The sequence below is a fragment of the Cydia splendana genome, chromosome 6 (assembly GCF_910591565.1).
Source record: "Cydia splendana chromosome 6, ilCydSple1.2, whole genome shotgun sequence".
NCBI lineage: Eukaryota > Metazoa > Arthropoda > Insecta > Lepidoptera > Tortricidae > Cydia > Cydia splendana.
In genome coordinates this window covers 4,682,055-4,705,146 of record NC_085965.1, presented here as the reverse complement: position 1 = coordinate 4,705,146, position 23,092 = coordinate 4,682,055, and the positions used below count along the sequence as shown (strand labels likewise).

General features: G+C 37.6%; 1 protein-coding gene across 1 annotated transcript in view; it reads right to left on the bottom strand.

Moving 5' to 3' along the window:
• The window catches only part of LOC134791548 (uncharacterized), a 64,403-nt gene extending 55,721 nt beyond the window's left edge, over window positions 1-8,682 (bottom strand). Inside the window, exon 1 of the mRNA XM_063762597.1 lies at window positions 8,506-8,682. Coding sequence (XP_063618667.1) covers window positions 8,506-8,575 — 70 coding nt within the window. The 5' untranslated portion in view covers window positions 8,576-8,682. The remainder of the gene's footprint in view (window positions 1-8,505) is intronic.
• Between the last annotated feature and the right edge of the window lie 14,410 nt (window positions 8,683-23,092).

Sequence of the window (23,092 nt, the reverse complement as noted above, 5' to 3'; positions counted from 1 at the left end):
GCTACGGAACCCTAAAAATGCGACCATGATACCGCTTCTGTACGGATATGATAGTCGTTCTTGTCTACGTGACAGCGTGATAAAACGGTGTCCGCCACATTCTATCCCGCGGTGTTAAAAAGTGGCCGTTATTTTATCACGTGGATAAAACCATCTATAATACGCCGGTTGAATTTTTTATTAGATACTTTGATAGATAGATAAATCATTTATTTGACACTTACTTTGATATTAATTTAAAGTTATTTTGAGTTAGGTCAATTTAAAAACAAATACATCCTTACGTCTGAACAGAAAATAATCAACCTTTCAGAGCCCTTGGCGATCAAAATACAATAACGTATTATCCAACTAAACGTTACTTTACACTTTTCAACATAAAATGCATTAAACTAACATTATTGGATCGTATAAAATAATGGGACCTCGTAAACGTATTTCCGAACGACAATATCCATGTTTCACGATTTATGCTCAACGTAGACAATGTCGGCACCGCACCGTTTGCATATCAACACCTCAACACCGACCCTTTTGCGCCCCTGAACATAAAAGATAGGAGTAAATATTTTTTTCATCACACTTGCTCGGAAAAGATGTATTTACACGTAGGGCTTGCGGGCGGGAAATTGAATTTTTCGCCCTAGGGCGGAAAAAATCTTTTCCGAGCAAGTGTGATGAAAAACACTTATTTACACGTAGGGCTTGCGGGCGGGAAATTGAAATTTTCGCCCTAGGGCGGAAAAGTGTTTTATACAGAAGTTTGTTTTTATTAATTCTCCTTTTTTTCCTTACAAGTGTGATGAAAAACATTGTGTGTGCCACGGGCGGTAAAGAAATTCCGAACTCGTGAACATTTTAAGCCCTCGCTTCGCGTCGGGCTTAAAATTGACACTCGTTCGTAATTTCTTATTTCCCGCCCTTAATACACAATGTACTATTACAGTACATATGGTGCTACTTTACCGCCCTAGGGCGGGATTAAAGACGATACCTACGTGCCATGTCAAAAATTTAAAGGGCCATATGTACTGTAAAACGTTCTACGATACACGTGCGAAAAGGTAATTCGCAACTCGTGCCGATTTAAAACAATGCCTTCGGTCGTGTTTCAATTTATCGCCACTCATTGTGAATTTGCTACTTTTCGCACTTGAATCGTAATGTACTAATTTAATTAAGTTGACATTACTTACTTCAAATTAGGTCCGGAAATACTACGTAGGTATCCGGTGCAATGAGTGAAGATGATATGTAAAGGGATTTCATACAGCCTTACACACCTAGGCCTGTAAAACAACCTTCTGTTTTTGACAGCAGCCGCGGCCCGCGATACCTTCATACTCGTACGCGCCCCGGCCGCGGGGCCCGGCGGGTTGGTGAACGCGACACCTCCTCGTAACAGTCGTAATTCATGAGGCCCCGGTACTTGCTCCGTGCTAAATTACATTTTTAGACAGTTTTTTCTCGATTTTGGCCACCGTAGCCCAAGGATATTTCATTGCAAATTTGAGAAAAGCACTATACAAATCTCTGCGAGAAACGGGGTCTATATCTACTTGGTCTACAACCCTTCGTTTCCCGGCCTCTATAGTAATGTACTATTCACAGGAACACCGTTTTAAATCCAAGTCCCTAGCTTTCAAAGAATAAACGTCCATCATTACAGTCGGTCGCTGCACACGAAAATTCTTTCATGTCCATTCAGTCGGGTTCCGAAGCAGTTTGAATAGTGCACCAGTGAAATAATCGCCATAGTAAAGCACAATCGCTGGCTGGAAGGGTGCCAAGCCATCGCGACGTACGAGCTAAGCTAGGACGTGGTTTCCTGTGTTTCGTTTCGATAGAATTAACAATTTCCCTTGCCATCGGCCATCGACAGTCACGGTCCGTAGAGCAATGCTTGTCGATAACCGTTCAGGATAAACTACGTTACGTACAGGGAGGCTCGGCAAAAATTCATTCGGATTGGTTTTTGTCTTTGGTAATACCCCTAGCTCAGAATAAGTAATAGGTACCGTACAGAAATGACACTTCCTACAAAACCGAAGTATGACAGCGATACTGGGACGAATCATGTTGTCCCTTTTTAATGTATGGGACTATTCCTTTCGGCTATTTAGGGCTGTATACTTCATGTATATCTTATCTGTGGTTGTTCACTCAAAGGAACGTCAAGTTTTGCCAACCCTAATAATTGCTCGTAGCAACGCTGAGCCGAATGGGGCCGAAAGGTGCAGTGTCACACCACTGCCCCTACCCCGGTTTTTACGGGCCAAAACGTACAAGTGCTAGTGATTAACTAAATATCGTGTTATCGATAGCGATAGCAATTAATTTCTAAATAATAATAACAAATATGAATCATTCTTGAAGTAAACAATTATTAATAACTAGAGTGTTAGATCTATTATTACCTAATATCTCCTCAATGATTTATTCTCGTTGCAACTGTACATATCTGACGTCGACTTCTTGTAATTCTGATTCTACCATAATTAATCAATACAGTTCATCAACACTTTATAACCGTCAAACCAAATTGTCTCGTCAACCTGGGGTATAGAATACCGGATGGGCTGCCGGATTGAGCCGTGTGTGCGATACGCGTTATACGTAGCCAGATTATCATGTGTAGGGATTTAGCTGATCACTAGAGTTATTACGGCGACCATTATGAGCGTTTAATAGTCTCATAATTGCTTATCACAGGATATATGTAAATGATATTATTATGTACCTAATACTCGTACTATGTAATATTAACGTTATTTAAAAGGAAGTAGCATGTAATTATTAAATTGCACAACGGGACTAAATCGCGTATTTAGGTAAGTTTTCAGATTTACCTGTGACGTTTCGAGGACGGCGTTGTGCTCGTGGTCTCGGAGAAGACTGGCTAAAGTTGGCATCAACATCTTCTAGCCGCGCGAGTTTTTCGAACCCGCACATTGGTCTTGTTTATCAGTTTGAACGTCCTCGAAACGTCGGAGGAAGTCCTGTTGTGCAATTTAATAATGTTTAAAAATCGTGAAAGTTTAAATCAAGTACCATGTAACCAGAACACATGACAGAACCCACACCACCACCAGAACAGAGTGTACATGCAACCAGAAGATAATCAATAAAAATGTATACCTATATACATAGTATTTATGTTTGGTCTTTTTAGAAATGTTCTTAGCTCTCTATCTTTAGCAATAATCGTTTGCATTAATGTAAGTACCGATTTGTGAGCAAAGAGTATGCAAGCTCCATCCTTTTTTATGGCCTAAGTAAGGCTTAACTTTCGCAGAACACTGAATATTAACTTTGTAACAGCTGTTTACATTCTGCCAAAAAAAGAGTTTTTTCAAAGTTTAGATATTTATTGTACAACCACGACCTTAACTTTTAATGTAAACGGCTGGGCGGATAAATAATTGAGAGTGAAAATTTGATCCGCGGGTCTAACAAGTACGTACCGTAAAACACTATAACATTGCCCTTTAAACATAACATTGCCCACCGCGGCACAGTTCAGTGCAAGCGAAATAACTTAAAAGTAACTTAAAAGACTAAGTAACTTAAAAGTATGGTGGAAAGATTTGCTGGCTATGGATGAGGTCTTGGTGGCTCAGATGGCAGCGCACTGGAGTATCGATCCAGGGGTCGTGAGTTCAAGTCTCACCCAAGACAGTATTTTTTTTTTCCACTTTTAAATTTATTCTAAGCTTAATAGCATCGTTCGCAGACGTTTCTGCTTGTTAAAAATTAAAACTTAAAAGTAGTTACTGATACACTCTCTGAAGAAAGCGAAGAAAGGGTAGGTATCTGTAGGTAACTACTTAGATTATTTCGCTTTAACTGAACTGTGCCGCGGCGGGTAAAGTTATGTTGAAACTGCAATGTTATTGTGTTTTAAGGTAGGTTATATGAGTTCGAGAATGGCGCATAAAGAATGACATCCATCCATACTGAAATATCGATATGCACAAGAGCAACTAGGTACGTGACAGGACAACACCAAATTAAAAGTGTCACTCGCGTAGTTAGAACCTTGTACACGTTTGATTCGTTAAATATAAATAAATCCGTTGCCACTTCAGAAACTTATAAATTTGATAGTCTCGTACGGATGTTGCTATACGGAAAGATGATGTTTTACAACGTTTGCTAAAATTCGCCTGTTGTTCTTAAAAACGAACATAAGAAATCAGTAAAAAGTTTACAAGTTTACCTATTATAATAAATAACAACAAAGTAAGCGAAACTTCTCTAACGCAACCACGGAACTATTTACAGAAAAAAAATAGTCATGCATGCTTTTGAGTCTTTTGACTGAATGTTCAAGACCTTCGAATAGAAAGCAAATAGAGTCAGAACAAGCTAACTCTGCAAGGCATTACAACGACAAATTTCTATGAAAATAAAGGATGATTCACGTTAGACCGGGCCGTGTCCGGGCCGGAGCTTCCGGCGCATCGTTTTCTATGGAAAGCATCACGTGATCACCTGTCATCTGTCATAGAAAAGTAAGCACCGGAAGCTCCGGCCCGGACACGGCCCGGACACGGCCCGGACACGGCCCGGACACGGCCCGGTCTAGCGTGAGTCATTTTTAAACCGTTTAATATATATATAATGACTTAATGACACTCCCTCACTTCTATTCAACTAGGTGCAAAGTAATCTTAGACGGATCCTGGTGCAGTGATTGATTTTCCATAAGCCCCTTAATCCAAGTTTTTTAAAAAAGCGCTAATTTCCGCAAGCTAATGAATATAATATCCCCCCCAGGGATGAAGGCAGGCTTATCTGTGACGTGGCACGAAGGAGATCCACGATTTATTAAATTTTTTCGTTTACCTTCGTCACCGGCACATTCTTCGCAAATTGTACCAGTAAATAAACAATACTACGGCTGGCCACGAGCCAACTCTCCCACGTCGTCAAGAAACGGCAAACTTCGTTTAATTCCGCAGACAATCGACAAAATTGTAATTAAAATTAATTAAAAGACGTTGACGAACTCAACAATGGATGTTGTTTCGAGTTGCTGCGACTTTAGCAGGATTAAAATACCACGCCTTTGTAAATTACGTCTAAGATAATCCTTTTACAATAATCTCACTCAAACCCCACCATTTGTAAAGGGAGACAGTTGAGCCCCGTTAAATTATCTCAAATTCGGTTAATTCCTTAAAAGAGGTTCGCTTTATGTCTTGCGGATTGTTAGGTACTTAAGCTAAAGGAATCTTGGAGCTGCCAAATTTTCATGTAGCATTGATGTTTAACTAGGTATTGCCGAGTCGTAATTATAATGTTGCGAGAGCTCTCAAGCATAATTACGTTACAGCTAAACCTAATCACTGTTTGGTAAGTGATTATGAGGGGTGACATCCCGCCTGGACGCATAATTATTAACAGTGCTTAGCTCAAGTGAATATTCAACTTGCCTATTACAAAGCAATTAGAGCTGTTTCCCACTGACGTCCAGTTTTTTGCGGGTACGGTTTTCTGCAGGATCCCGTTTTAGTAGTGTACGTGCTATAGTAACGTTCACACGAGCATTCTGTTTGCGGGATACTGCACGCATACTACAGAAAACTGTATCTGGCAGAAAACCGTACCCGCAAAAAACTGTACGTCAGTGGGAAAGAGTTCTTACAGCAATCCAGGTACTAAATAGAAAGAGACACGTACGGACTAGTACGAGCGAAGTCGTGTATTCAGTGTGACATCAGTTAGCCATTCTGATGTCAGTGGCGACAGTGGAATGCGGTGATACGTTTGAATTGGCCTGTTAATACCAATTTGCTATAGGTATGCCTTTACTAGGCTAACAAAACAAGCTAACCTGTCTTGACCTATCTTTCCATTTACAAGTCTTATAAGTTTCTCGTAACTATATTTCAAAGCCAAGGATTGAATGGATCCAAGGATTTATGTTAGCTCAATTTTAATATATTTCGATATAAAAGAAACGTATTTCATCGTCGTTTGAACATTATATAACGCCATGATGGTGCCACTGAAGCTGTGCTTGTAATCCTAGAAACTCTGGAAAAGGAAACTGGCAGAAATAATTAAACATGCCTTAATTAAAAAACTTGTTACTGACGTAACAAACATGTTAAACTTAGCTTGGTTTTGAAACTTGCTACTGAATTTCTCGTTTATATTAACATTGCGGATACGAATTACTTTCGGGGAACTATTTTAGTAATTAAAACTGACATAAAATGTCAGTTATTAAAAACTTCATTTTTAAGGTTCCGTACCCAAAGGGTAAAAGCGGGACCCTATTACTAAGACTCCACTGTCTGTCTGTCTGTCACCAGGCTGTATCGCATGAACCGTGATAGACAGACAAACTATACAGTTGAAATTTTCACACATGATGTAGTTCTGTTGCCGCTATAACAACAAATACTGTGGGTGGTAGAGTCCGAATCGCACTTGCCCGGTTTTTTATTATAGTTGGTCAAACCAATTTGTCAGTCAGTAACAACCAGGAAAACTATACTCATCCTTTTCTTTTGGGTGCTAGTAGGTACTAGTGTAAGACAAAGATTGATTCTCTCTGTCTATGATTGAAATGAGGCAGTCCTTTGACAAACTATAGGTATGTATGTCATTTGGATAATGTATGGAGTAAAAAAAATAACTACGGAGTAACTACGGAGACATCCTATTCACATAGTGTGACTAAATAAAGTAAAACATTATCTGAGTAATCTTTATCTTTTTTATCCGTGTCTTGTCAAAAGTTATATCTAATTGGCAAGATAAGCTTCTTGGCAACATGTCAATGGCTTTGTTCCACACAAAGTAAAAGTATGTCCTCCGAATGTAAGTTCTTGTAGCTCCACCATTTTCACGCGTTTCGTTACGTCTCTATTTATTGGAGAAGCGAGACGGTCGTAAAAATGTTTATGAGCAATATCTAAACGCGAGCTCACCCGCCGTTCATCATCTGTCATTGGCTAAACGATGTTTTAATTTAAATAAAACCGTTAGCGCGGCCATTAAAATGGCCGCAAATTTACACATAACGCTATTGTTGAAATGGTGGTATTTGAAGTGAACAATATGATTAGTAGATCAAAAATGTTTTTTTTTAATAATTACTTACATATAACCGAGTCTATATTGTCACTTGTAGGTACATGTACATGCCTGGCATGACATTGTATAACTGTGATCAACTCTAGCCAACGTTCGAGCCCACAACTATAAATTATAATTAATTAAATTAACTCTGTCTTCTATTTACCAAAATGTACATACAACATACCTGTACTTAAAATTGCAATTTCATTTACCGACGGCTCTGCTATGAAATATATATTATTTTAAAATCTTTATCTTTACACATGTATATTTAATAAATACCAAATATTATTTTATACAAAATTTCCATCGTAAATCAACGCACGAAACTTTAATCATAAATAACAAGAACAATAGGCGGTGGCATCCGTTATTCGGGTCAGATCATAGATAGCAATCAAATTTAAATTTACGAACCTACAAAATAAAATATACCTATATACCTAACACCTATAAATTACTACGGCAATTAGGCCGATAACAGCATCAAATAAAATCATCAGAACCATTCGTTACGGAGCTTATACCTACTGATTTATAAATACGAAAGTAAATTAAATATGTCTGTCTAGTGTCTGTATGTCTGTTACCCGATCCTCTTCACGCTGAAACCGCCGTGGTTTAGATAATTTTTGATATGGAGATAGTTTGAGGTCCGAGAAACGACAGAATAGTTATAGTTAGATACCACACAGACGAAGTTGTAAGCAGAAGCTAGTCCACTTATAAAAGTTTAGTAAATCGGGTAAAAAAACGTAGGTTCAAATTGAGAATACAGAAAACTCAAAAGATTAAAACTCTGCAGAAAAATCTTAACGTCTAAAAACGAGCCAATCAGTGCAGTTTCTGAGAGCTGGATAAAATAATGTCCTGCACTTAGGTATTTTTGGAGCGAAAACTTCTCGGGCTATCGACTCAGCTTTATGACGGCGCCATATTTATTAGGCCTTTAATTTATCCGAATCTCGAAGGTTTTAAACGAGCGGAACGAGAGCCTGTGCATTATTTATTAAAAACCAAAATACTGGCTGTAAAATACTGGCTGGAAAATTTGTATTTGGAATCGGAGTCGCGATGAGAGGTTTTATGAGAGTTGTAAACAATTCGCATTAGTGTACTAAAGGGTGTTACATGGAAATGTGATAGCCTTTGTTCCTTTCAATTAAAAGTTTTGGATAGGCTCTCTCTTAGCCGTCTAGCGATTTAGACAGAAGTTCTTAGCATTAGTCCAGGAAAATGGGCATAGTTTTCCTTATTATATGTTCAAATTAACTATGTATTGAATAAAAGTATCCCAGTTCTTTAGATAACTAGAATATGTAATCAGGAGCTGGCGGGATGATCTTAAACAACAAATAAAATATAAAATAAAACAGAAACACTGATTATGGGACACTTAAATTTACTCACCACATAACGTTATTAGCAGCAAAAGCATCATTTTAACATTTTTATACAGCGTTTTGTTTGATAATGGCATAAGTTAATTCACACGTGCACTTCAAATAATTACAATTCAAGTAATTACTTAGTCACATCATACGTTTGTAATTCACTAGTCTTATCAACTCCATCTCTTCTTTCACCATAAAATACCCATTCAATTTTTTTTAATAGATTTCGTTCAAATCTCTTTCTAAATTTAAAAACTTTCGTCCGGTAGACGGTTTACAATTTACAAATAACGGAGCGCGATCGTAGGCCATGTCAGCGCGAGGTGCCGCGAGCGTGCCGGCCGAGTGCGCGCCGCGAGCCGAGTGCCCTCCGTGCTCGCTACCCTAGCGACATGCGCACTCCACACTACCCCTAAAGGGTCCTTAAGTGGATTAAGTTTTTAAACTTTGACAATTGATGAAATGACGTAAACTTTGCTAAGTGAAAAGTTGGAAATTAAGCAATGTTTTGATTGCTGTTGTAAAATTTGTAACATGCCGGGAGCGAATTTGGAGCCAGATTACAGCTTTCTTCGCCTACATTTTTTAACGTCCAACCCTTGTCATTTTTGTAGAATAGATATGTTTATTGTGAATGTAATTTTTGTTTTCGAAAACGTCAGTCAATTATATTAATATGTCATGAAGAAATACATTTTCTTTGTTTTTTTTTTCAATGGTTAGTCTAGGGCTCCACAGCCTCTACTATTTCAGTCAGTAGTTCAAAATCAGTTCGTTTATAACTGGATAACTAATAAAGACTACTTACAACAACCATCTCAGTTCAAAAACGTATCCTGAATCGTCCTTGAATATTCTTGAAAAACTTATACACACTAATGAAATCAAGATTTAAAGAAATTCCACATTAATATTTTAGTATTAAACCGCATTTAACACTAATCAATGTGTAAATCGGGCCAAAGGAAGTCACTAATATGATAATGAAAATGATGTTGGCTGATTTATCTTTAAAATTGCATTACACAATTTCACGTCCTCGTGCCGCCCAATGTACATTAGGATGTATATTCAGTTTCGATGGAATTTCAACCTTAATAAAAAACAAAGTAGGAAGCATTTCATTTGTCTCGTAAAATTTTCGAACAAATGAAATTCAACCCAATTGAAAATACAACAAGATTCAAATTTCCTTGACTATAATTTTGTATGGTGGGCGGCACAAGGTTTTAAAAAAGTATAGAAACGAGCACACAACGTCTACTCCTATTTTCACTCGCCGCGGTTTTAAATGGCCGCGCGACACACGACTGCGCAGCCTTAGCTACATAAAGTCATATGTCACGCATACAAAATGCACGCCAAAGATATCTACACATTTTACTCCCTGCTACAATGACATAAGGTGCATATTTGTGAACATATAATTGACGCTGATCGCCCCTCCATCATATAGGACGTTCCCAACCAAGAACTAGTATCGTGGACTTTTTACAGAGTGCAGCGACGAAGATTATTGCTGACGCGGCCTGTAACAGGTGCTTAGGTTATTTAGGTCAAAAGCACAGGAGTACTCGGAAACCTAGAAGTGTGTAGCTTTTTTTTCACTTGCAATGTTGTTACGTATTCTGTTTAAATGCAAATTCAAACGATTGAACTGAGATTTGGCATACTTAATATGCTTAGGCAATGGAATTTTTAACGTGACTGCATTGCGTCCCTTTTCAAATGCGTCCATTTGAAATTTAGTTCAGTTGCAATTGGAGGGGCGTTAAAACTTTTAAAATCTGTTTTTGGTGTGTTCTTAGACAGTGCATCGTCAATATTTAAGTATGAGGAGGATGTACCTACGGGTGAATGATGTTAAAATGAGTTAAAAGTTACACCTAGTTGTAATTAGATACGTTTAAATTATCATGAGTCATTTTTTGAGTGTTTTTATTTACTTCGTGGCGCAAATGCGTTCATGAATTTCCGACGTATTCGAAATTTAAATAGGTAACTATAATATGTTTGTATGTCTAATATATTTGTAGTTATATTCACTGTTATTCTACTAGTACAGTCATTATAGATTTTGACCCGTGAATAATTAGTTCTTGGATTTTTTTTTCGTAGGTCCCTCGGGGGGGTCACTGGGAGTGTAAATTCAAAAAGTAGGCTGAATCAGGCTCCTGCGTATATTCGAAAAACGGTTTTTTTTTTAAAAAGCGGTTTTTCTTCAACAACTCGGCCATTTTTGATTTTACAGTAAAACCGTAAGGACAAAAATTGTAGGAAATTTGATTCTCTACAAGTTAGTCCAGTCATTATATCCAAAAAACCGACCCTTCCCGTGAATAATCAGTTCTTGGATTTTTTTTTCGTACGTCCCTCGGGGGAATCACTGGGAGTGTAAATTCAAAAAGTAGACTGAATCAGGGTCCTGTGTATATTCGAAAAACGGTTTTTCTTGAATAACTCGGTCATTTTTGATTTTACAGTAAAACCGTGAGGACAAAAATTTTAGAAAATTTGATTCTCTACAAGTTTATTTCTCTTCATTTATGCCGTAAAGTTGAAAATAAACGAGATAATGATAATATTTCGAATTTGTCGCTTTTTTAGGTCCTATTCAAAAAATATCGTTTTGGTGCAAAAAAAGTTCGAACAAAAATTGTTCAGAATTTGATTCTCTACAACTTTGTTTCCCTTCATTTATGCCGTAAAGCGTGGAACATAGGAGATAGTGATAATATTTTGAATTTGTCGCGTTTTTCAGGTTTAATTTCTAAAATATCGATTTTGGGGGAAAAAAGGTGAGAACCAAAATTGTTCAGAATTTGATTCTCTACAAGTTTAGTCCTCTTCATTTATGTCGTAAAATTGAAAATAAACGAGATGTTGAAAATATTTTGAATTAGTTGCTTTTTTCAAATTTTATTTCCAAACTATCGATCCTAGAAGAAAAATTGTGAGGACCAAACTTGTAGAGAATCAAATTTTCTAAAATTTTTGTCCTCACGGTTTTACTGTAAAATCAAAAATGACCGAGTTATTCAAGAAAAACCGTTTTTCGAATATACACAGGACTCTGATTCAGTCTACTTTTTGAATTTACACTCCCAGTGATTCCCCCGAGGGACGTACGAAAAAAAAATCCAAGAACTGATTATTCACGGGAAGGGTCGATTTTTTGGATATAATGACTGGACTAACTTGTAGAGAATCAAATTTCCTACAATTTTTGTCCTTACGGTTTTACTGTAAAATCAAAAATAGCCGAGTTATTGAAGAAAACCCGTTTTTTTGGAAAAAAATCATTTTTCGAATATACGCAGGAGCCTGATAAAGCCTACTTTTTGAATTTACACTCCCAGTGACCCCCCCGAGGGACCTACGAAAAAAAAATCCAAGAACTAATTATTCACGGGTAGGGTCGGTTTTTTGGATATAATGACTGTACTATACGACCGTATTGCTACATCGTCGTTGCCCGTAGCATATTAAAATCTACAAACACTTGAAAGCCCACCCTGTGAGCCTTGTTCTGGGGATTATTATGCTGCTTTCAAATATAAAGTCGATGTTCTTCTTGACAGGTTTATAATTAATATTCGTTTTACAAAGCAAGTTTCTCATTTAGCCGCCATACTTCACAAGTTGACAGGCAAAAGCTAAGAGTCACAGATAACATATATCAGCCCTACGCACTGTCATTAGAACTAATATTACAATCATCGTACGTTGGTACACTGTATTAGCCATATTGTTTTATTAAGCCGTTACGTTGTTAAGCTTGGAATAATACTATATAATATAAACTAGTACAGAATATAAAATGCTAATATTCGGCCAATCCTGGAGTACAACGCGTCTCTGCGTTTTAAAGAGTTAAACATAAGTAATCCACATTATACATACTTAATGCACACCAGAACAATAGAATCAATATTACTCAACTTATGAACTATATCACTACAGGCATTCCTCAAATGCCTGCAACGACTCACTCTTATAAACTACATCAATACATGCCTTCACATGTTATTGACTCACTGTTTCTTACAAACTACATCAATGCATGCTTTTACATGTCATTGACTCACTGTTACATCAATACATACATTCACATGTTATTGACTCACTGTTACTTATAAACGACATCAATACATGGATTCAGATGCACATGCCATTGACTCACTGTTACTTATTTAATACATCGATACATGGGTTCACATGTTAATGACTCACTGATACTTAATACATGGATTCACATGTCATTGACTCACTTTAAATCACTTAATGCATCATTACATGGACTCACTGTTACTCACTGAATACATCAATACATGGGTTCACTTGTCATTGACTCACTGATACTTAATAAATGGACTCACATGTCATTGACTCACTTTAAATCCATACATCATTACAAGGACTCACTGTTACTCATATAATACATCAATACATGGGTTCACTAGTCATTGACTTACTGATACTTAATACATCATTATATGGATTCACATGTCATTCACTGTTAATCACTTAATGCATCATTACATAGACTCACTGTTACTCATTTAATACAAAATACATGGATTCACATTTATCATTGACTCACTGTTATTTGTTACATCAATACATGGACTAACATGTCATTGTCTCACTGATACTCACTTAATAGATCAATACATGGACTTACATGTCATTGACTCAGTTACTCATTTACTATATCAATACATGGACTCATGTCAGTTACTCACTGTTACTCATTTTATACAAAAATACATGGATTCACATATATCATTAACTCACTGTCACTCGTTACATCAATACATGGACTAATATGTTATTGGTTTCACTGTTACTCATTTACTATATCAATAGGTACATAATACATACCATTGCCTCACTGTTACTCATTGAATACAAAAATAAATGGACTAACATATCATTGATTCACTATTATTCATTTACTACATCATTGCAGCTCTCCACCTGCAATGCCTCACTGTTAATGTATGTACCATATATAGCTCACTCAAATTTAATAATTGCATGTCTTTTATACTGAATCACTCTTTATTGTTTGACATATTACCATATTGCTATATTATTCTTTATAAATTCGCTCTTATAACTCCTGTGTTACAAATTATTATACAATACCTTTTTCTCTTTAACGTCACAAAATGTATTATTCTTTATAAATTCGCTCTTATAATTACTCTTGTGTTACAAATTATTATACAATACGTTTTCTCATTAAGGTCACAAAATGTATTATTCTTTAAAAATTCGCTCTTATAATAATTACTCTTGTGTTACAAATTATTATACAATACGTTTTCTCTTTAAGGTCACAAAATGTATTATTCTTTAAAAATTCGCTCTTATAATAATTACTCTTGTGTTACAAATTATTATACAATACGTTTTCTCTTTAAGGTCACAAAATGTATTATTCTTTAAAAATTCGCTCTTATAATAATTACTCTTGTTGTTACAAATAATTATACAATAAGTACTTCTCTTTAAGGTCACAAAATTCTCTAACTCACTTTTTTTTTTTTAATGATCATGGATAAGTACCTATATATAAAATAAATAAATATTAGGGAACATCTTCACTGGTCAGGTACTTAACTATCTCTTAATAATATAAGTTTCTCTGTTTCACTTCATAACCAGTTGTATTGAATTGAATATATCTTTCACAATTTCATTATATTCATATTACTGTTACTCTTGTAGTGATCTCATCACAATTTCAACACAAAGATAAATAGGTAATATTTTAAACAGTCACATGCATAATTTAAGTTTTTAAGTCTCTTGACTCTCTTGTATTCCAAATTCCAAGTTATTATCACAAATATTAGTTTGCTAAGCATTTCAATTTTGCAACAGCTATGAATACTACTTTATTTTAAATTATGATTAATAAACCTCAAATTGATCATGATCACACCTTTTCACTAGGCTTGTGCCTGCTCATTCACTATAGAGAGTGCTCTGCTCTCGGTCAAAAGAACTATTTCGGTCTTTTAGTTCCTATAGTTAATGACTGACTCAAGCTTACTTTTCACATATATCATCATTATCTTTTATTTAATAACATCTTTAACATTATTAACATATATCAATTGTTGTGATAGTAAACATATTTACCCTCTGCTTTCACTCTGAATCACTATGTATGTATACTAGTATACTTATCTCCCACAAAAAAAATATTTTAAGCCTTAACACCTTGTTTATTAGTTTAGTACCCTCTCTATTAAGTTCTACATCAACTTGTACCGGACATAAAATCATATCATTGCGCAACTCTAGGTATGAAATCATATTTACTAACTGTGCTGCAAATGGCAATTCAACCATTTATTACTTTAAGGGTCTAGCAAAGTTTATATATTCCTAAATCATCCTAAAGGACACATACACATAGAGTACACAACAGTCAGTGTTTTAATAATTTGTAGAGTATAATTTACTTTCATAAGGCGCTAACTGACTGCCACTAAAGTGCCTGCAATAGCTTGTGAGCCCAATGAATAGGCTACATTCCTACTAGTCAAATCAGCTTCTTTTTTTAGAACTGTCAAAACGATTTTTTTAATATGGAATTTATATGAAAACAAATATAGTGACGTCACGGTAAACTCACCTACTTTTTATATTTCAATCCGATTTATGAAATACAAATTGTGTTTAAAAATAGCTGTTATCTATGTTTTTCTAATAATTATCTGGTGCTTTATTTCATGCACGGTTTGAAATAATTTATTTTAAGTACAGGAAACATCCCTGTTGTACATAATCCATCAGGGGTAACCGTGTACAACACTGCAGTCTATACATAAACATTACAGGACTTGAACAGGAAAACATTTTTACTAATTTCATACAAACATAAGTCATCAATAATTTTAACGACATTCTATAACATACTACAGTAATAAATAAAACTTAAATTATCATTCTGACATTGTCTACTTCTATGGTCACTACTTTCCTACCTACATGATTAACTAACAAATTGCATAAACCCCACAATAAAGTTATTAAGGTGACATGGACTGACCGGGTCCATGAGTAAATTTCAAACATCAGTTCTCTCTCTCTTTCTCTCAGGATGCTTGGTAGCTCAGGCTTTCAAAATCAACTTATGCCTGGTATTGTACCCTGCTAATATAAATTTACTTGAAATTATTACCTATTTTTTTTTTATATATGTTACCTGAACCAGCCTTTTTACTGAATATCTTTTTTTCGCTAGGTGGCTCTGCTACCGCCATCATCCAAAATTACGTCTCGCATTTTTACTTTGATATAAAAAAAACTACAATGTTTCGATCAAGAAATATCAACGTCAGTGAATTATTATCAAACAAACTTTATGCACAAGTGTTGTTCAAAATACTATCTACATATAACTTGTACAAGTATCTATGCAGATTTGTCTCCCCTCCCCTCACCCCGCCCGCGCGGCCCTCTAATTAGTTGACACCTATGACAGACGAAATAAGACATGCACCTAGACGCCTGTGTGTTGTGTACCGCGAACCTGGTGAATTTTGCATTCCTGGAAGATTTGTGTGTCCTGGCACTCCTGGCCAGGTCCTCTGTACGGATCCCAACTCCCGGAGAAAGGTTAGTGCTGTCTTGACAAACTGACAAATGTTTATTCCAAAATTGTGTACCTACTTGTCCCGTTCTCAAACATTTTTGGTAGCAGAGCGTGGTTAGATCCCCTCTTTAAGTATTTTTTAAGCCTCTTGCTATAAAACCTACAATTCCCCCTTTTCTTAACTTTATTCCCCTGTTCAGTGAATTATCCATAGTTTTAAATCCTAAAATTGCATTCTGGTATTGGTTACATAACCTTATAACGGTATCCTGCAATCGACTCGCCTTTAGATTAACCCGGTCGCCGTATGGTAATTAGTACCTTATTTCAAGGGCCGACGGCTCAATATCGCTTGCAAGTTTTAATAACTACCACGTGGATTTAAAATTTACATTCAATTAAATCAATGCTATATAATCGTTCCCCTTAAAAGTAATTCGTTTAACTAGTATTCTTTAAACCCCCCTTTAGTGTTTTGACTATAAAATAGAATTGTTAATTTTTTACGTACTTAAGTATAAATTGTTGTTGTTAGGCAAACCACCGCGCTTCCCAATTAGATCCTTATCTGCAAGTAAATAAGTTTCAATTTAAAGTGTCTTACGATTCCTATTTAATTTTCCTGTTACTAAGTGCTGTTTATCGTTTGAGTTAAAAATGACTGACGAAGGAAATAATGATACAATTAGATCGACATTATTCACGGAAACTCCTGATTATAGAAAATCAATCGGGACTTTAAGACTAACCAGTGAGTGGATTTCGAATGCGCACTCACAACTTAATACCACGGACCGTGCTCGACTTATGGTTTATGTAAATGACCTTGAAGAACAATACAAGGAGTTTCGGGAGGCTAGTGCCCAGCTCCTCGGCGGTTTAGACCAGGCGATAGATGTGGAGGAATATACCTATGTTCAAGGCCTCGTTCGGACAGTCCGCGACCAAGTTGTCGATATTAAAGTTAAACGTAACGAGATAGTCGCCCCTATCTCCGCGAGTACTCCGATGCGTTCGGTGCCCGACCGGGCTACTATTGTTGCCGCTGACCTGGACCTCCCGCGTCGCCAAAAATTACCTGATCTTCCAATCCCAAGGTTTAATGGGCGCTCGGACGCCTGGATTAGTTTTATTGATCAATTTGACAGCGTCGTTGACACTCGAAGTGATTTATTACCCACCCATAAAATGCATTATTTAATGAGTGCCTTATCTGACGAACCAAAACGTTTGGTACAACATTTGAAAGTCGAAGCCGGTAACTATTGTGTAGCCCGTGACCTTCTTAAAAGAAGGTATCATAATACACGCGTCCTTGCCGATACCTACATTGCCCAAATAATATCCCTGCCGGATATTAGTCCTCTGTTGACTGGACTACGCGCCAGTTTCCTCAATCCTTTGCTTACTGCCTATCGTTGTTTAGAACGACTCGAGTTACCAGTGAAACACTGGTCATATATACTTGTTCATATTTGTTTTGGAAAACTTCCCGCGGACTTGAGGTCACGTTTTGAACGCCGCCACGGGGACGGCCAAAGGGATCTGCCGTCCTTTGATAAACTTATAGATTTCCTAGAAGAAGAATGCCGGCACCACGATAACGTTGGAAATACCTCTCTGGTGGATGCCGCGCCTTCCTACTCCAAAACCGGTACAGTACCGAGGGCCCCACGTGACCCACGTCATGCGTTGGTTGTCGAATCCAACGGCCGTACATCGAAGTGTCCTATGTGTTCGAGTCAAACTCATTACTTACGTGAGTGCCGAGATTTTTTGGATATGAGTCCCCGCGACCGCTCGAATTTCGTAAAATCAAATGGTCTGTGTTATAGATGTTTAGATAAACATTCAATCGCATCGTGTACGCGCGATTATCGTTGCAGTACTTGCCGCCGCCCTACCCATCACACGCTTCTGTGTTTTAATGACCCGCGAAACCCGGCATACCCCCGTGGAAACCCGCAGACTCGATCGGTTGCCTTTCGTCGCTCTCCTGAACCAAACAGACCTAGCTCCCCCCATCCTCGCACGGGCGGGGGTGCTCGCTATTACGTCATGAACCGCTCTTCACCCCGTCCTACTTCACCGACTTCACCCCGTGCATCCCCCCCTCCATCTCCTTCTAGAACTTGGCGCCGCTCTCCGAACCACTCCCCTACACGGTACTCTTCCCCACCCCTTCGTCGTGATGTGCGTTCCCCTACCCCTACCACTAGTAGAGATAGGCGTGCAGCGTCTCCACGCCATTCTCGGCCTGAAACTTATAAGGGCTCTCACCGCGAGAGTCCACAATAGCTAGACTGCCCCCCTCCCCCGCTCCCTTCTCGTGCTTCAATAATTATAAACCCAGATCTGGTCGTACTCGCTACTGCTATTATTCATATGAAAACGTCTAACGGATATTACGTTGAAGCACGGGCCCTGATTGATAATGGTGCTCAAGGTTGTATGATTACTTGCAATTTAGCGGTAACCCGGCTCAATGTGCACTTAATCCCTCCCCCCTCGTCTCCAATGGTACTTTATGGCATTGGAAATATTCCCGCCTTGTCAATACGCGATTGTATCCCTGTCACGTTCAAGCCTGCTCACTCTTCGTCACCAGTTACTACGGTTACCTCAACTATGGTCGTAGATACCATTGCCGGCATCCACCCGGATGTGGAACTGCCCCTATCGGTCCGATCGGCAACACGATCACTGCACCTCGCCGATCCTTTATTTTATAAACCCGGCCAAATAGATGTTTTACTAGGAGCCGATGTCTTTGGATCTTTTTTACAACCCGACGTAATTCAAATACAACCCTGCGGTCTAACGGCTATATCAACTAACTTTGGCTACATCCTATCTGGGCCAGTCACGAATCTCCCTAGTTCAAGGCCCCCTATGACAGCCCTTTCTTTAACTCAAGTCGTTGAGCGATTCTGGAAAATAGAGGAATCCCCTGAGCTACCTCAACCCAACCCTTTAGATATTGAATGTGAGACATTTTTCAAGACCACTACTACTAGAAACTCTGATGGTACCTTCGTGACAAGATTACCCCTCCTAAGTGACCGTCCCTCCCTAGGTGAGACCCGCAGTATAGCTGAAAAAAGATTCCTTAATTTAGAAAAGCGATTACAAATGAACCCCCGATTAAAATCAAAATATATTGAATTTATGAGCGAGTATCAGAGGTTAAATCACATGTCAGTATCCTCCGTAGATTTGCGTTCAGTAGAGCATTATTTTGTGCCCCACCACGGAGTATTTAAAGCTTCTGACTAGACCCACCAATAGGATTATTCGTTTACCCGTTGACAAACCTGTCAATTAACCTATTCCATTCCAGAATGCAACAAATTACATAAGCAATATTTTTTCCTTTTCTCGTAAACATGGTGATGTTTAGGGCGGGGGTATGTTCAAAATACTATCTACATATAACTTGTACAAGTATCTATGCAGATTTGTCTCCCCTCCCCTCACCCCGCCCGCGCGGCCCTCTAATTAGTTGACACCTATGACAGACGAAATAAGACATGCACCTAGACGCCTGTGTGTTGTGTACCGCGAACCTGGTGAATTTTGCATTCCTGGAAGATTTGTGTGTCCTGGCACTCCTGGCCAGGTCCTCTGTACGGATCCCAACTCCCGGAGAAAGGTTAGTGCTGTCTTGACAAACTGACAAATGTTTATTCCAAAATTGTGTACCTACTTGTCCCGTTCTCAAACAAGTGTTATTATAGTGAATCCCGTGATATTTGTGGTATAAACTTGCCGAAACTTGTGATTTCTGAACCAAAGCAGGGGTGCGAAACTCCTGACTTCGGTCAAACTCGGCTCCGCTCGGCTCAGCATTGCTCCGAGCAATTATTAGGGTTGGCACCACTTGACTTCCTTTTGCGTGCACGACCACAGATAAGATAATCACTTGATTTTTGACAACCCTAAATAGCCGAAAGGGATAGTGCCATATATTAGAAAGGGACGGCATGATTCGACCCTGAAACGCTGTCAAACTTCGGTTTTGTAGGAAGTTTCCTTTCTGTTTTGACATTTAAGTGCTTACTTTTCACCCCATTATAAAATTCCATTCATGCACAGACTACCCTATTTCCAACTCCTGTAACTGTGATTCAATACAGAATACTGATGTAATAAAATATCTTGGTCTATTAGTAGATGAAAAACTGAATTTCAAAAACCACATTCACAAACTCTCTGCTAGAATAAGAAAATCCATATTTATTTTTAAAAAGCTTCGTAACACTGCCGATGATTCTGTGCTTAAATTAGTTTACACCGCGCTCGGTCGGTCTGTGATTAGCTACTGCATCACAGTTCACAGTTTGGGGAAGTGCGGCAAAAGACCTCTATGCTGGAAATTGAAAGGGCTCAACGCTCTGTTTTAAAATTGATGCTTAAAAAACCCTTTTGATTTCCAACCATAGATCTCTACGCCGAAGCCAAGGTCTTAACTGTATGTCAGCTATTTTAATGAAAATCTCTTTACACACACACAAATTCTCAAAATTGTTGCCTTGCTATAGTTCTTTAATTAATAAACGCATCTTTAACTTACCAATTCCAGAAGTCCGTTCCGCCTTTGGGAAACTTTTTGGGGAAAGAGTCAGAGTGACTACTTACAACGCTTTGCTTAAACACTGCAACCTTAAATATTTAAACCATTATAGAAGCTAAAATAATCTTATTTAAATTTTTACATTCACTTACTTATGCCGAGACAGAAGATATTGTAGTTAAAATACTTTAAGTTTAGTTTCCATACCTTGCAATAAGATTGTATATTTTCTCTTACTTGTATTTAAGTGAAATTGAAATCGTTTATTGCATATCACATAGCAGCTTCGTGCTTCTCTTTAAGTTTGTTATTTGTAATTGTAACTTTATTGTGTAACTAGTTCAATAATTTTAACTGTAACTGGTTCCCCTCGATACAGGCGTAGCCTTTTGTGGAGACCTGGAGACCCCTGACATATTCTGTTGTGTGTTTTTATTGATAATAAAATTTATTCTTATTCTTATTTTTATCTCACTTATTACCTAATGCCATTTTATCATGATAATAATTTTCTATGCCGTGTGAAAATATCTGATGGCAGGCCTCGCTACCATCTATGTGAATGAGATGAATGACTATTACAACAATCCATATCCAGAGACCTACTTCTCACTTGTCTATATTATGGTGCATACTGATATTTGATATAGTACTGCCTTGCCTTGCACTTGACTTTTCCTTACTTTTTCTGTCACACTTTCTACTACAACCATGGAATCTTCCCATTTTTCACTTTTACTGTTTAAACTGACAATATGAAAACAAATCCACATACACATAACATGATAGTTACAACCAGTAATTCAGAGTGAAATTCAAAAGTAACAATTATGTACCAGAATTTCCTTAAAACTGATTTCCATTCACAATCAATACACTCACGAGAAGCCAAACACATACTATTAATCGCTTGGTACTATTACAGCTATTGGAGTTACTGTAAGCATTTCAATAACAAAAAAAAAGAAATTACGCACACGAACAAAAGATAAACACATGAAACATGCTCTTGTTAGTACATTCACGACACAAATCACGCTATGTTATCTTATTCTTTTATTATGTGGACGTCAGTAAGTAGTGTAAAGTTTGTTCAAATAGGTTAGTTTTCCTTAAACGGATATCACTTTCTCCAACTCCCAGATTTGTTAGTGAATAATCACTTCTCTGACTGCCAAAACACGGTGAAAACAGATGAAAATAATTGGAATTATCAGACCTCTGGCTCCCAATTTATAGAAATAGCGTCTTTTCCAACTAGCGGGCGTCGGTTTCAAAGCAAGCTGCTCCAACATATCCCGGCTTCTGAATTGAAAGCCCACCCTGTGAGCCTTGTTCTGGGGATTATTATGCTGCTTTCAAATATAAAGACGATGTTCTTCTTGACAGGTTTATAATTAATATTCGTTTTACAAAGCAAGTTTCTCATTTAGCCGCCATACTTCACAAGTTGACAGGCAAAAGCTAAGAGTCACAGATAACATATATCAGCCCTACGCACTGTCATTAGAACTAATATTACAATCATCGTACGTTGGTACACTGTATTAGCCATATTGTTTTATTAAGCCGTTACGTTGTTAAGCTTGGAATAATACTATATAATATAAACTAGTACAGAATATAAAATGCTAATACACTGGTGTATAAATTTTTGTACTAATCAAATATGCACTAATCTTGTGTAATAAGCAAATACTAAGCTCATTTCGTCAAATGAACCGACTAAGAAGTAATAGGTGTTCCATAAAATTCCTAGACAATAGGTACACAGTTACAAACTCAAAGTCCTCAACCGATACTGAGCGAGCACAAAGCACCTTCTAAAATATTGGAATCCTCTTGTGAGTCTAAAGAGGCCGCGACCGTGTACCTACACGGTTCAGAGAATTGTCACAGTAGGTACCTACCAACTGTGAAAATTCGCAAGCTATATAATGTGTATGGTCCATAAGCACATATTGTATAGTCGTACACAGATTACTCCAACTATCCGTTAGTCGGGTTAGATAAAGAAAACGGCCCACTTCACGTTTATTGGCAAAGGACAAACGCTTTCACGAAAGATAAGGGTGATTATTGTTGTATCCTGGAATAGCTACGGGCGCCCACGTCCACAGTTAGCCTCGGGTCGGATAAGGCAATGCAATTCCGGGAGTATTTGCGAAACTAGGTCCGGGGTGGAAATAGTGGGAAAAATACTAAAATTTTATAGGAAGCTTAGTGGTTAGAAGCTCACACTCGGCAGTGTAGCTTGCATGAGAGAGGCTCGGATATTTTTAGGAGTATTCAGAGCATTCAAAGCTGTTGTTTTTCCCAGGACGTAGTTGTACTGGGTATGGCGCATAGCGAGTTGGTATCTAAAGGGTTTTTTTTTGCAACAAACGACGGAATTTGCCCTGATATGTTTACAAT